The 15,622-nt window shown below is 61.7% G+C and overlaps 1 protein-coding gene across 1 annotated transcript in view; it reads right to left on the reverse strand.

The window, feature by feature from the left end:
* Positions 1-2,823: 2,823 nt before the first annotated feature.
* LOC101800715 (uncharacterized) overlaps positions 2,824-15,622 on the reverse strand; it is a 35,209-nt gene continuing 22,410 nt past the window's right edge. Inside the window, exons 13-20 of the mRNA XM_072033972.1 lie at positions 13,570-14,488; positions 12,416-12,527; positions 9,117-9,482; positions 7,777-8,169; positions 6,565-6,691; positions 5,950-6,063; positions 5,410-5,664; positions 2,824-4,702 (exon numbers count right to left, since the gene is read on the reverse strand). Coding sequence (XP_071890073.1) covers positions 3,606-4,702; positions 5,410-5,664; positions 5,950-6,063; positions 6,565-6,691; positions 7,777-8,169; positions 9,117-9,482; positions 12,416-12,527; positions 13,570-14,488 — 3,383 coding nt within the window. The 3' untranslated portion in view covers positions 2,824-3,605. The remainder of the gene's footprint in view (positions 4,703-5,409; positions 5,665-5,949; positions 6,064-6,564; positions 6,692-7,776; positions 8,170-9,116; positions 9,483-12,415; positions 12,528-13,569; positions 14,489-15,622) is intronic.

Consider the following 15,622-nt stretch of genomic DNA (forward strand, 5'->3'; position numbering starts at 1 on the left):
TGGGCTGTGAACCTATCACTGCCCCAAGGAAGCTCATTTCTGGAAAGTTTTTCTCCCTATTTGTGCCCAGCAACTCCAAAATCTTCCCCCTTTCTCTGTCCAACGTGCTCAGCAGGTTCACTAGAAGAAGGACAGGGAATTACAGGAGGTCTCTCTCTTCTTGTGGTACCTCTTGTGGCAACATCCCAGAGCCCAGCCACTGCCACACTGGGTCCCGGGCACCAGCACAGAGGTGCAACCACCTTGGGCTCCAAATAACATCACCCAAAGTCCCAAATCCTCACTGGGACAAAAATACCTCCCCATCACCTGCTGCTCAGCCCCCGGCAGCGTTCCCAAGCCTGTGCCCAGAAGGGCCACGGGTGGAGGAGACACTGAGCTCGTTTTGTACCTGTCCAGAGCGTGTCCAGCAGCAATTTCCTCTCCAAATCAGGTCACCCTGCCCCAAGGCAGATGCGCAAAGACCCCTGAACCGTCCCCTCCTCTTTAGGATGTGGTGCTGCGGAGAGGGGGACAAAGAGCATGGGGAAAGGGAAAAAGGGTTTGGGGGGAGAGCAGGAGGAGAGGGGAGAGAGGTGGCAAGGCTGGATGTCCCAAAATGACAGCGGAGCTGAACGAGGCCAGGATGGAGGGATATATGGGATGGACAGGGAGGAAACAGCAGTGTTATGGGTACAGGGATAAAAATTAACGGGGAGAGGGAAACATGGGGTGTGCCCATGAAGAGGGGTGGGAGGGCATGGCAGGCACATAACCATCAGCGCATCGCTTCTGTTTCCTCATTTGGGATTAAACTCTTCTTTCTGTTTTTCTAGGGAAAAAAAATAACGGTCTGGACCGTCTCCTAGAGGAAAATAAAAGCATATTTGGTGATTTGGGGGTTAGATTTGCAGGAGTGAGATTGCGTCACCAAACGGACCCTGGGGGGGCAGAGAGGGGTGAGTGGGGGCACAGTTTTTGAGGTTACCTCGGATGGGAAAGGCTGAGCCCAGCGAGAGCACCCACCTCTGTTAGAAACCGGCTTGAGAGAGCCCGGCGTGCGGCTGTTTTAGCCAGGAACATTTCTGGAACAGCTTCAAACCCTGAAGTTTGTGGGCTTTTTTTAATTATTATTATTATTTATTAGGAAAAAACAACTTTTGGTGTTGGAAGTGGGATTTGTGGGAAGAGGCTGGGGGTGACAGCAGCGCTGTGGCTCGGATGCGCTCCGTAAATCGGAACAAAAACGTAAATTCTGAACAGAAACTCCTGCTCCTCCGAGGGGTGCCCCTGGTGGATGGGGCTCCTGAGAGGGGAGACCCCAACCTGTGCCCAAAATGCCCCCCAATCTGTTCCCCTGTTCCCAAAGGAGACCCCGACGCCTGCCTACTGGGGACCCCACCTCGTGCATGTGCACGTGTCCATGGCTCCCTTTGTGTGTCCATGCTTTCGGGTCTCAGCTTTCGGAATTTGGTTAAAAAAAAAAATCCCATTCCCGAGCGCTCAGAGCTTTCAGGGCTGCGGTTCGGTGCGGCCGCCCTGGGTGCTTCGACCACTTAAAGAAATTAAATCATTTACAGCCTGAAACGTGCCCGGGAGCTTCTCCCCAGCAGGCCGGCGGTGCCGATTTCCACCCGCCGGGCTCGGGGTTAATGCAGCTGAAGGGATTGTGCCAGGGCAGCAGCTGGGACAAGCGGGAGCCCGGCGTAATCCCCTGCTCGAGCGGCTTCCTGGGGCCGCCCGCTTTGCTGCGCCCCTTCCGCAGGCAAAGAAATCCCAGTGAGGGGCTCCGGGCTCCGTCCTGCCCCCCCAGGGCTGCCCACCATTCCCCCTATTAGGAATTAAAAAAGGAGGTCGCTGGGGTGCTGAGAAATAGAATCGGTTTGGTTCTTGCTTTTTTTTCATCTTCCTAATTATGAGAGGGGGGAACCGGGGCTGCTCCTGCCAGCCCATGCGCCCAGACCCCAAACAGCTCCCAGCACATTTTGGGCACCAGCCCGGCGGTGGAGACCCAGGAACCTCGTCCAGAGCCTGCCCCAGCAGCCCCAAAGTGCTCCTGGCCGTGCTGGGTTGCTTCCTAGCTCGGAAGAGTCTGGGAATGACAAATTTAGGAGCTGTTCATACGCACACGTCGATATCCACGAGCCTTGTTGGCAAACGTGCTTTGAGAACCATGGAAATGCCAGGGCTTCGATACAGCATCGGCTCTGGAAATGGCAGGGCAGTTGACCCAAAAATTGTGTTTTTTAATGGCCCCCACAGCCTCTCCCATCACCGCTGTGTTTGGTGACACCACCTCCTCACACCACATCCAGCACCACGGCCCCGTGCCCGGCCGGGAACCCAGTGCTGCTGCCCCAGACGTGGCCGGGATGCGATGGGGACAGCTCGGGGACACCGGGGACCTGCGCACCGGGGGTCTCCCGGCAGCAAAGCCCCCTTGATTTGGGGGCAGAGCTGGTAAAGGCACTGCAATGCCACTGGTAAGGGTTAGGGTTACACGGGCAGCCCTGCTCGCCGAGATGCATTGAAGGAGAGCGGCAGAAACCCCAAAGTTTTGTGCACGGGGACACCACGACCCCCACAGGGATCATCGCAGGAGGACGGAGGCGAGCAGGAGCAGCTCGGGACGAGCTCATGGGTCTCAGCCCTTTGGGGACACGGCCACAAACCCACGGCAGGACGCAGGGGACGTCCTCCTGCCTCCATGCACCGCGCCTCGCGCCCGTGACCCCTTGGGCACAGCTCTCGTGGCAGCAGCAGGACCAAGTGCCCGGGGTCACCGCTGCCAGAAACGAGCGTTTGGAGGAGCCTTGGTGGCGGGGCCCTACCAGAAAGATGTCCTTGGACTGGAACTAGCATTTTATTCTATTGTATAATCCATGAGTGCGTCACAGCCCCGAGAGCCGGGCAGGCACCTGTCAACGCTTCCAGTTTAGATACACAGAGAACTTTTCTTGCCTCCTTGCATCTGCCGGAGCTCCCTGCCGCCACGCGGCCACCGCGGCCACCCCCGAGAGGAGGCAGCACCTGCCTGGTGCCGGGGCAGCAGCACCTCTGCAGAGCTCCCGGGCAAAAAGTGACCGTGCCACAATCAGCCTGCGGAGCACTGGGGGGGCAAAAAAAAAAAAAAAAAAAAAAAAAGAAAAAAAAAGAGATATATATATATATATAGCTTGGCGATCCTAAGTTTGCTTATCAAATAAAAAGTTCCTCCACATTTATTAAAAAAACCAAACAGTAGATTTAAAAAGCAGTTACGAGTCCTACTCCGGCAAAACACCCTGTACAGGTTTTCCTTTCTCGTTGGCTGTCGTCGTCGACGGTGAGGATCCTCCCTAAATCAGCTGCTGCTGTTAATTTTATATATATATATAATCTCTTAATTTTGCCGCGCGTTTTGCTTGCTTTAATTAATTAATTTATTTCCAATCGGCCTAGCTGTCTCCACCAGAGCAGCGGCGCTACCACACAAAAGCTTCCTTGATGTCCATGCCCTGAGCCGGGGGAGTGGGAGGGGATGGAGGGATGGGGAGGGGGGGGAGAGATGAGCGAAGGAGGAGGATGAGGAGGAGGAGGAGGGCTGGAGGGAAGGGAGGGAAGGGAGAGGAAGCCGTGGCAGCCCCTCACTCTCCCATGTGCGTCCTCAGGTGGTACTTGAGGGACTGCTTGTAGCGGAAGCACTTGGTGCACTCGGTGCAGGGGTAGGGCCGCTCGCCGGTGTGCGCCCGCTGGTGCTCCAGGAGGTGGTGCTTCTGCGTGAAGTTCTTGCCGCACTCGGTGCAGTGGTAGGGCCGCTCGCCCGTGTGGATGCGCTGGTGCTCCAGGAGGTGATGCTTGCGGATGAAGCCCTTCCCGCAGACGGCGCAGGCGTGCGGGCGCTCCCGCGTGTGGATGCGGTAGTGGTTGGTGAGCTTGGACTTCTCGCTGAAGGTCTTCTCGCACTGGCTGCACTGGTAGGGCCGCTCGCCGGTGTGAGTCCGCTGGTGCCGCAGGAGGTGGGAGGGCCGGGTGAAGTTCTTGCCGCACTGGGGGCAGAGGAAAGCCATCTCGCTCTTGCCGGCGTGGATCCTCTGGTGCATGATGAGGCTGATCTGCAGGCGAAAGCTCCGCCGGCACTCGCCGCAGGTGAAGGGCCGCTCGCCGACGTGGGTGATCTGGTGCTTGCTGAGGCTCGACTTGTGGCTGAAGCTGCTCTCGCACTCGGAGCACTTGTAGGGTTTCCCCGGGGGCGGGGGACGAGGCTGGGGCTTGAGGCCGTGCTCGGGGCGCCGGGGCACCCCCACGCCGCCGCGGCGCGTGTGGCTGCGCTGGTGCAGCAGGAACTGCTGCTTGTTGCGGAAGCTGAGGTCGCAGTCGTGGCACTCGTAGGGCCCCTCCTTCAGGTGGTTGCGCTGGTGGATCACGAAGTTGATCTTCAGCATGAAGCTCTTGCCGCACTCGGGGCAGATGTAGGGCCTCTCCCTCGTCCGGTTGCGCTGCTGGGCCATGGTCGGCTTCATCTCCCCCGAGTCCCTCTCGCAGGAGGGGGGCTTCCCCACGCGGCCGGCCGCCAGGCTCCGTGCCGGCGCCTTGGAGCTGCACTGAGCCTCGCAGCCCAGCCCGGCCTCGTGGTTGGGGAAGGAGGGCGGCTCGGTCCTCCCCGAGAACATGGTGCAGGGCTCCAGCGTGTCCGGGTCGTCTTCTTCCTCCTCCTCCTCCGTCTTGATCACGATCCCGTCCTCTGCGGGGAGAAAGCAGAATTTGGGGAGGGTGGGCGCACGGCGGATCCCTGACCGTCACCCCGTGGTGGATTTTGAGTCGGGAATGGACCTTCCAGAGGCTTTCTAGGAAAAGCTGCCAGGTTTTCCCAAAAAGAGGCAGCCCACACCGGGTTGTCTCCAAGGCACGGCCCTCTCCCCTCCCCTCGAGGAGGCAGAAGGGGAAAAACCATTCCCGGGGTGCCCCTCCACCCCCTGGCCTCACCCGAAAGCTCACACATCACGGATCCAGCCATCCTCATCCCTGCCCTCTGGACATTCCCTGAGCTCTGTGTTTTTGGGGACACGTCCCCAAATATGAGGACAGGTCCCCAAACACGGGGCCAGGTCCCTTCCCCTTGCAATCCGCCCCCCCAGCAGCTCCCCCTTCCCAAATTTGTGCCCTTGCTCACCCCGTGCACGTGCAGAAGCGTGGCCCTGTCCCTGCTAAACAGCATCCTCGTTCCCCAGGCTGTCACCCCGATGTCCCCACCCCAAACCCAACCCCTGCCCAGCCTCTGCAGCCCCTGGCTTTGCTCCCTTTTCCTGCCCCAACAAGAGTTTTTGGGAAAGGCTTTTCCCAAAGGGGATCCCAGCAGGTCGGGTGCCCCTTTGGATGATGCTCAGCACCGATCCTGGGGGGGAGGATTTCTCCCCAATTTTCCCTCCGAGCCTTCTCCCCACCTCTCACCTGTGCAGCTGCCGTGGTGCACGATCACCCTCTGGATCTCGTTGAAATCAGCCACGTACTCGGAGGGGTCGCCCAGGCTGGTGCCCGGCAGGTCTCTGGGAGGGGAGACGGAGCCGTAGGGGCTCTCGCAGGCGGCCTCCTCGTCCGGGCTCTGGAAGCTCCCCTCCGACTGTCCCGACATCCCGTGCAGCTCGGGGTTTTCGGGGCTGTCCTCGGGAAGCAGCTCCTCCGTTTTGATCACGACCCTGATGCCAGCTGCAGCAAAGAGAGGTGCCCACCGGCGTCAGCCCCGGGGAGCTGGGAATCCGAAGGATCTGGGGACCCCACACCCACTCCTCGGTGCCCCTCGGCCACCCCAAATCCCCAGGCTGTGGGGTCGAGCCAGCAGCCCCGAGGGCAGTGGAGGATTTCCTCCTGTTGGCCCTGATTTAACTTCAAAATCCTCGTCTCCTCCACCACAGCTCTCGGCACCGAGTGTTTTAGCCTTGCTCCCTCCTGCCCGTCCCAATTCCCCTCACGCCCTCGTCTCGCTGCCCTCACCTGCGGTGGCATCGGTGATGATCTCGCTCTCCTCCAAGTCCTGCTCGTTCCTGACCCGCGTTTCCTCCCCTTGCTCGATCTGGGACAAAACGCCGGGTTTGGAAATTGCATAGTCTGTGGGGAGAGAGAGGGAGGGATTACCGGAGAGGGAATCCTCAGGCTCAGCTTCCACCTCTCCCGGCGCAAGGGAGAAAACACGAAGGGACCGGGGAACAGCCACCAAGGAGCCCGGTGCTGGGGGTGGGCTCCCCAGACAGCCACGGGGGAAGGAGCTGCAGAAGTTTTCTCTGGAGAGGTACGTGAGCAGCAGACCCAGAAGGCGAAGGGAAACCCTTACGACAGCTTTTTCAGCGAGTATCTCTGGCTGCAGGGGGCCTCGAGAAGTCTCCAGCCCCCCTCGCCCTGCGCTGGCGCATCGCGCATCGCCAGGAGGCAAGAGCAGGACTGGAAACCTCCTCCTGTATTTTTTCAGTCTCCCTTTCAACTGGGACATTTGGGTCTCAGGAGGGTCGAATTGTGAAATTGAGGAGGAGATGGAGGACGCCTGGGGCTGAAGGCAGCCAGGGATTCCCAAGAAACCACCTCGGGGCAGCAAAGGGGGCACCCGTGTTTTACCCAGGGAGATCAGGGACTCGTAGTTCCCCTTCATCACGTTCTTGTACAGCTCCTTCTGCCACTCCTCCAGCTTCTCCCACTCCTTGTCATTGAAATAGACGGACACGTCGTCGAAGGTCACCGGCACCTGCAACCACAAGCACCAGGGGTTCAGGGGACCTTATTTCAGCCCTTGATTCCTTTCCCCCCCTCTCACCCCGCGGACGTGGCCAGCTCCTTCGTGGCCACCACCGGCTTTGTGTTTTTATTGGAAAACGACTTCGAGACCCGAGTTTTCCACCCTGTGACATCAAAGGGCTCGTCCAAACACCCGGCTCGGTGCGCGCCTGGAGGGAGCGTAAAGGAGATAAAAACCGGGTGCCGCGGCTGGACCTCATCTCTATTGATGAGCTGACGTAAAAACCCAGATTCAATTACCCCAGAACTCCAGGGAAAACTCGACCCAGGCCCTGAGTTATCATTAGTTATTGCTCGCAAATTGGCCGGGAGCAGACGGCAGCTTCCGAGGCTGTTTTGGCCGAGCAGGAATTTCTGCGGATAAATTCAGGATGCGGCCGGCTGGCGGGGGCTGTGCCCAGCTCCTCGGGGAGCCCCGCGATGCTCAGTCGTGCCTCCCCCCGGGGTTGGTGTCAATCCTCCTCCCACAAACACCCACGGGGGACCGGGCGCCGTTGATTTCCCCGTGTAGGGAAGGGTCCCATCAGCAAACTTTTGAATATTCATGGTGGGAGCCTTTTGTTGCTGAAGACGCTGAGCCCAGGCTGGAAGGGCGGGCGCTCCTCATCGTCCTGCGGATCCCCGAGGTTCCCCCGTGCTTGGCACCGCAGACCCCGCGTGCTCCTTCCTCGGGTACCACCATCCATCCTCGGGGATCCAAAAGTGGTAGGGAAGGAGCCGCCGAGCCTTCACGGGTGCTTGATTCAACCTCCAGTGGTGGTTAGAGGTGAGCTGCTGTGGCACAGCTGGCTGAGCCAGAACTCCCTAAATGCCACCTGGGTTATGGGGAGATGCTGCCCCCATCAATTCCACCTCCCTCCTTCTTGGGCATCCCATCGCAGGGCACACCAGGAGGGCAGCTTTGCCATCTGAGCTCCCCCCAGGTCCCCTTTGGTGAGCATCTACCCCGCGTCGGGGCCATCCCCGCTCACAGAAAGAATTTGGGGAGCAGCCCCTGCGCCCTGCGCCCACTCCCCAAGCCCCGGACACCGTTACCTTGGGGATTTCCCCCTTCCTGCCGGGGGGCAGGCGCAGGATCCAGAAGTTCCTGTTCTTCAGCAGGTTCTCCATGTTCTCCAGGCGCCGCTGCAGCAGCCCGTACTCCTGGATGAGGGTGCCCAGCGCCGCGCACTTGCTCTCCAGCTGGTTGCCCAGCTCGGCCGCCGTCTTCTCGCAATCGATCAGCTTCTTCTCGGCCACCCCCGTCCTGCCCTCCAGGTCCAGCAGGCGGGTGGCGTGCGAGTCCACCTTCCTCTCCACCGCCTGCACGGCCGCCACCAGCGTCAGGGACAGCTCCGCCGTCTGCGTCTCCCTCTCCGAGGTGCGCTCGGGGCCGGCGGGCGCCTGGAAGGGCGAGGGGCAGCGTGGCTGCAGCACCAGCTCCGGCGCCTGCGGGTAGGGACCGGGGGGGGGGTCACCGGGGATGGGCACAACCTTTGGGACCCCCCCCCAAGCCTCTCGAGGTGCTTGGGGACCCCCTCGGGGCTGAGCCACCCCGTGGTGGTGGCGATGTCCCCGTCCCAACCCTGGGGACCCCCCCCAAGCCCCCTGAGATCCTTGGGGACCCCCTCGGGGCTGAGCCACCCCGATGTCCCCGTGCCGTCCCTTGTCCCCGCTGGGTGCTGACCCCGTTAAGCTGCTTAGGGCCGGGTCCTATGGGACCGGTGTCACCCAGGAGGTGACACTTGGAGGGGGGGGGCCACACACACACACACAGAGGGGACATCGCAGCCCCGTCACCATGGGGACGGGGAGGGGACACCCCGGGGGGACAAGCTGGCGCTGTCACCCTGTCACCATGGGGACGGGGAGGTGACACGGGGGGACCTGTCACCGAGGGGGGGGGGGTGGTGACAGCAAGGGGGGGGGCGCCCAGACGGCTCCGTCACGGCGCCACCGGGGGGGAGCTGCGGGGATCGGGGTGGGGGGGGGGGGGCCCGGCGGCGCCGGTTCCCCCCCCCAACACCCCCCCCAAGGCCTCCGCAGGGCCCCGGGGTGTGGGGGGGCGGCCCCGAGGGGGCGGGGGGGGGCTCCGGGAAGCGCTCCCCGACGGCAGCGCCGTCTCCACCGGCCCCGGAGGCCCTGCTCGGCCGCGCCGCCCCCCCGGGGCTCCCCACGCCGCCGCCCCGTCGGGGGGGGGGGGAGGAAAAAACGACGGGGGGGGGGAAGGAAAAAAAGACGGGGGGGGGCTCAGCCGCGATCCCGGTGCTGACAGCCCCCGGCCCGGCCCGGCCGCGGCCTCGACGGCGCGGCCCGCCCCGACGGTGCGGCCCTGGGGCGGCTCCGTGCCGGGCCTCGGCCCCCCCCGGTTAAAATTGCGGCTGCCCCCCCCTTACCTGAGCGGGAGCCCCCTCGGCCATGGCCCCTTTGTTCCCTGCCCGGAGCCCCGGGGGCCTCGGCCGGGAGGATCCAGCGCCCGCTCTCTGCTTCACCTCCGGTGGCCGCCGGGCATGGGGCGGGCAGCGCCGGGACTCGAGGGGGGGGGCGGCGAATCGACGGGGCTGGGAGGGGAACGGAGGAAAAAAAGAGGGGTGGGGGGGGCACCGGTGGAAGAAGAAGAGGAGGAGGAGGAGGAAAGGGGGGGGAGAGACGACGGGGCGGTGAAGAGAGCCGAGCTGAAGCGGCTCCGGCCCCGCCGCTGCCCCGCCGCACCGGCAGGGGGCGGGCGGGACGGGGACGGCGCCGCCGCCGCCGCGCGGGGCCTCGCCGGGGGCCGAACCGGGTTTGGAAATGAGGGGGGGGGAGAAAGGAGGAGGAGGAGGAGGAGGAGGAGGAGCGGTGGGGGGGGGGGGGGTCGCCCCGCCCGCTGCCCGCAGCGCCCTCTGCCGCACCGACGGCATCACCGCGCCCGCCCCCGCCGTCGGTGGCCCCCAACCGGGAGAAACGGAGGCGACGGGGGCGCAAAGAAGCAGAAGGGAAAGGCCCCGGGGTCCTCTTCCTCCATTTCCCCCCCCCCAAAAAAAAAAAAAAAATCCGGTTCCACCGACGCCACCGACGGGCGGTGCGGGGAGGGATGCGCAGAGCGGCCCCCGGGACTTTGGGGAGGGTGGGGGGGACTGGGAGGCACTGGGGGGCACTGGGAGGGACTGGGGGGCGCTGCGGGAACCGGCAGCCCCCCCCCCGCCGGAGCAACCCCGGAGCTCCCCCCCTCGACGGCAGCCATCGGGCCCCCCCCTCCCACCCCCCCCGGGTCCCGGTATGGATGCGGGGGGCTCCGGGCGCCCCCTCGTTGTCCCCGCTGTCCTCAACCCCCCCCCCGCGGTGGTGTCGCGAAATGGCGGCCGGAGGGCAGCGTTGCCATGGAGACCGCCCTCCCTCCCCCCCCCCACAATGATCTGACCCCCCCCCTCCCCTCCTCCCCGAGCGGTCCCCGAGGAGCGGCACCGACGGGAGGCACCGCCCCGGGCACCGGGACCGGGGGGGGTCAGCCCCTGCTGCCCCCTCGGGGCCGGGCCCATCCGTCCTAACCCCGTCCTGTGACATCTCCTGTGGCATCCCATCCCGTCCCAGTGTGTCCCAAACCATGCTGTCATGTCCCATCCCATCCCATCCCATCCCATCCCATATCCCATATCCCCATCCCATATCCCCATCCCCATCCCATATCCCCATCCCCATCCCATATCCCATATCCCCAATCCCATATCCCCATCCCATCCCCATCCCATCCCTATCCCCATCCCATATCCCATATCCCCATCCCGATTCCATCCCCATCCCATCCCCATCCCATATCCCATATCCCCATCCCATCCCCTATCCCATATCCCCATCCCCATCCCATATCCCATATCCCCATCCCATATCCCCATCCCATCCCTATCCCCATCCCATATCCCCATCCCATCCCCATCCCCTATCCCATATCCCCATCCTTATCCCCATCCCATATCCCCATATTCCCATCCCCATCCCATATCCCCATCCCCATCTCTATCCCATCCCCTCCCCATCCCCATCCCATCCCCATCCCATATCCCCATATTCCCATCCCCATCCCATATCCCCATCCCCATCTCTATCCCATCCCCTCCCCATCCCCATCCCATCCCCATCCCATATCCCCATCCCATATCCCATATCCCCATCCCATCCCCTCCCCATCCCCATCCCATATCCCATATCCCCATCCCACATCCCCATCCCCATCCCATATCCCATATCCCCATCCCATCCCCATCCCATTCCCATCCCATATCCTCATCCCCATCCCATATCCCCATCCCCATCCCCATCCCATCCCATCCCCATCCCATATCCCCATCCCATCCCCATCCCATCCCCATATCCCCATCCCCATCCCATATCCCCATCCCATATCCCCATCCCCATCCCATATCCCCATCCCATCCCCATCCCATCCCCATATCCCCATCCCCATCCCATCCCCCATATCCCCATCCCATATCCCCATCCCCATCCCATCCAGGCCCCATATGCAGCAGCAGCCCCCGCCACGTGGCCCCGTTCCTGTTCCCAACCCCGGGGCCCCCTGGCACAGGGTGACAATGGGGGGAAGTCGGTGACACCGAGCGTGGGGACGGGCAGGAAACCATTTGGTCTGCGGAAAAAGGGAGGGGACGGGGAGGGGGGGGGGACACACAGGACGAGGCAGCATCCCGGCACCGCTGTGGTGCTGAAACAGGGGCACAGCCCCTCGGGTCCGGTCCCATCCGTCCTGACCCCGTCCCGTTACACCTCCTGTGTCATCCCATCCCGTTCCAGCGTGTCCCAAACCATGCTGTCATGTCCCATCCTGTCCCATCCTATTCACCCCACCATATCCCATCCCATCCCCATCCCGATTCCATCCCCATCCCCATCCCCATCCCCATCCCATCCCCATCCCCATCCCCATCCCGATTCCATCTGTCCAGGCACTCTGGCACGGCCAGCACTGTGGGGCCAAAAAGCTCACGCTGCCCTGCGGGGCCAGGCCTGGCAGGAACAGTTTTTTGGCAGCCCCGGTCCAAAAAGCGTGGGTAGGAGCACCGTGATGCAAAACCCAGTGTGCCCACAGCGCTGCCCCGCTCAGCAGCTGCCCTCCTTGCAGCCCCGGGCACCCTGGTCCCTCCTCGCCAGGCTGCTATGGGGACCCCCCAGCTGGGTGATGTAGGATGGATGGATCTGTAGGGTGCACGGGGGGGGGTCCACACCCACCACCGCAGCATTTGTGCACGGTACAAGTCAGCTCCTGGAGGTGCAGGGATAATTTTGTGCAAAACCAAGGTCTGCGTCCAGATGTCGGGGGAGAAAAACCTTAAAAACACCACCCCCGAAGGCTGAGCACCAGCACACGCAGCAGCCCCAGAGCCGCGCTGAGCGGCGCTCTCCAAAATGTGGCTCCTCGGGTGTTGGGCACGGGCACTAAGGGATGGGAGCAGCCCTTGCTGGGCTCGTGGAGTTCTCCAGTTCTGCAAAACAGCTGGAAAAACGCTGATAAATAACAGCCAGGCGCAAAACACCTGGAAAAACGCTGATAAATAAGGCGCAGGGCGAGTGCGTGCGGTCATCGCGGAGAGAAACGCGGAGGCTGGGCGAGGGGAACGCGCTCACTCACCCCACACGGGCTTCAGAATGGGAACACTGTATTGCCAGACTTTACAAAAAGTTCTTACAAAACACAGTCACAAACCAGCAGCCGACGAATACAACAGCGGAAGAGACACTGCTTACAAGTCACCTGGGGAACAACACCACCGAGCTGCGAGAGAATTCGACCGATATTTACAGAGACGCCTGAAAAACTGCGGTAAAGTCGCCTCAAACATTTAAGTGTTTTAGTTCAACAGTGAAGTATAGTGCCACACGTTTCCTTGTATCATCATAATAATAATAATTAGAATAATAATAATAATTACACTACTTCTAGATTAACTAAAAACCAAACAGCTCTTTACAGGGGTTAGGAGAAGTTCCTTTCGTTTGCCTGACTTACCTGAGTGTGAGACCAAACCCAGTTAAAAAATAAAAGAGTAAAATCACCTTCATGGACAAGATTTCCTAGAACAGACCAGCGGCGCCGTCAGGAAACCGCGGCCTGACTGGTGCGAGCAACATCCTTCAAAAAAACAGAGACATCCCCTCTCCGGGTCAGGTACCCGGGGTGCCTCCGTGCGCCCACGCGCCGCCCTCCCGGCTCCTCCTGCCCCAATGTCCTCAGCCCTTCCTCCTTCGCCTCCTTCACCTTCTTTTTCTCACCTTGCTCTTGGCCGCTCTCCCCTCTCTGCTTTTCTGCCTCTTTTTTTTCTGAGCCGTGCCCCTAACCACCTCCCCGCTTCGCCTCTCTTTCCCTGGCCCCCCTCGCGGCACGGGGCCGCTGTTGGAGGTGCGCCAGGCTCCCCGCCCTCCCTCCAGCCCCGCGGTGAAAACGAGTGGAAAAGAACGAAAAGCCAAAAGCTCGTCACTCCTGAAGATGCACGACGATAGGTGGGGGAACACCTGCTAAATACAGACCCCCAGAGAAGCTCTCGGGAGCCTTCCCGACAGGCAATAATCCGAACCTGCACGGGGGACAACAAGCGCGAGGCCGGCACCGCCGTGGAAGTCCCACGTCACCCCACGGAGGGGCTCAAGAGGTGCCCAGGCCTTCGTGTTTTGAAGTTTTGTTTTGTTTTTTGTTTTTTTTAAGAGGAATTCCTACGATGCTTCGACAAAGCGGGCTTGGTAGCACGACCACATGGATGAGCTGCGATCCAAGTTCACCTCCCATGGCGCCGCCACCTCCACCGGCTGGACCGTATCGTCACCGCGAGCCCTCCCTCCCGCCCGGCCATCCCCGCGCGGCGCTACTGCTTCGTCTCTTTTTTCAGGCAGAAGTGGCCCGTCTGCGTGGCCGACTCCAGGTTGTGCTGCGCCTCCTCCATGGGCCGGGGGTTGCGGGAGTGGATTTTCTGGTGGCAATTCAGGGACTCCTTGTAGCGAAAGTGCTTCCCGCAGACGGGGCACTGGTAGGGGGTCTCCCCGGTGTGCACCCGCCAGTGCTTGAGGAGGTGGTCCCGTCGGATGAAGCTCTTCCCGCACTCGGTGCACTGGTAGGGCCGCTCCCCCGTGTGGATGCGCTGGTGCCGGATGGCTTTGGAGAGGTCTCGGAAGTCCTTCCCGCAGTAGGTGCAGGTGAGCGGCCCGTCGCCCTTCCCCGTGTGGAGCTTCTGGTGCAAGATGAGGCTGACCTCCAGGCTGAAGCTCTCCTTGCACTGCGAGCAGGTGTACGGCCTCTCCACCATGTTGTTGGCCTGGTGCCTGACGAAGCCGTACTTGAAAGCCGAGCCCTTCTCCGAATCGGCGCGCTTGGACGCCTTGGAGCGGGCCGGGCCCTGGCCTTTCGGAGAGCTTTTGGATTTCGGCCTGAAGCTCTCCCCGGGCTCCAGGGACGTGCAGGCTTCCTCCCCAGCGTGCGCTCGCTGATGGGCAGCGAAGAGCTGCTTGTCCAGGAAGCTCTGCCCGCACTCGCAGCAGATGTACGGCCCCTCCACGGCGGCCGCTTCCTCGGGAGCATCCTTTTTGGCCAAGTCTCTCCCGCGGCGAGCCGAGCGCCTCAGCCCGTTGCCCGTGGCGGCTCTCTGCTGCGGGGTCGAGCCGCCCCGGCTCTTGCCGCTCGGCTTCGTCACCTCTTCCTCCGGGTTGGAGAAAACGTCCTCCCACTTCCCCGCCAACGAGCTGGGGAGCTCGAGGCTGTCAGGACCTTCCTCCTCGCACTGCTGGGCATCTGATGGGGCAGAGACACGCATGTCAGTGCTTTGGGATAAGAACGGACGCGTTATTTAGACTGCGATTCTTTTTTTTTTGGGGGGGCAGAGGTGGCGGCTGCTTTGTGCACCCAGGAGGGTTCCTGGCACTACAGGGCTGCAAGCCCTGAGCGGGAGCTGTCTGAGCAGTGCTGCGGTACAAATAAAGCCCAAATGTGATGACTGCTGGGGAAAGCTCAGACGCTGTGATGGTGAGACCTCTCTATTTAGCTCGGCAAAGAGAAAAAGCAGGTTTCTCGGCAAGAGGTGAGCCAGAACAGGTCACTGAGGGCGTGTGGTACAGGATAAAGGCAAAAAATAATAAAAATAAAAGAAAGGAGAGAGGGAGAGAGAGAAAGAAGGGGGATAAAACCTCTTTTTCTTCTGCGCTTCTATGTTGCCTAGGCCTGGGGGCTGAACGATCTCCTGTGATATAAACGGTAACTCAAAGCTCCTGCCAAGGACCCTGGCAAACAGAGGATGAAAAGAGCACGGAGGATCTGGGGGTACAGAGGAAAAGCCCGAAAAAGCCACAGGTTTCTGCAGAGCATGCGGAGGTAGAGGCATGCCCAGCGCCTGCATGCACAGAGCAGCCCGCTCAGCGCTCCCTGTCTCGCCGCTTGCTCGTCCCTTTGCCAAATTTGTCAAGGTGCAGTTTGAAAATGGAGCCGATCGGTACAGATCGGGCTGAAATTCTGGAAAAGCACCAGCCAGAGCAGTTGGGCTGCTGGCGAGGACGAGGCCAAGAAACCAGACACGTCCCAGCAGGACGCGCTTCCCCAAGCGGCTTACGCGTTCCCGAGCTTCAAAGCAGGGACCTGGGGGTGACAGGCAGCGACAAGGACGTGTCTTCTGCTGCGCCACAAAGCCTGACATTTGGCTGACACAGGAAGCTGGGAAAAATATCACTTTACATCCGCGTGGAAGCCTTGGGAGAACACTGCAGCTAACGCCGGCGAAGCGTGCCCGCGCTACGCCTGCTCCAGCCCGTCTCCACCTCGCCAAGCGATCTGACCCCGTGTGGGTGGCCCGTGCCCCCCTGGGGACCCCTCAGCTGCTTGTGTTTCGGAGCTCCTCCTGCACCCGTGCTCATCCGTCTGCAAGGGCTGAGGTCC

The sequence above is a fragment of the Anas platyrhynchos genome, chromosome 2 (genome assembly GCF_047663525.1).
Source record: "Anas platyrhynchos isolate ZD024472 breed Pekin duck chromosome 2, IASCAAS_PekinDuck_T2T, whole genome shotgun sequence".
In the NCBI taxonomy this organism is placed as follows: Eukaryota; Metazoa; Chordata; class Aves; order Anseriformes; family Anatidae; genus Anas; species Anas platyrhynchos.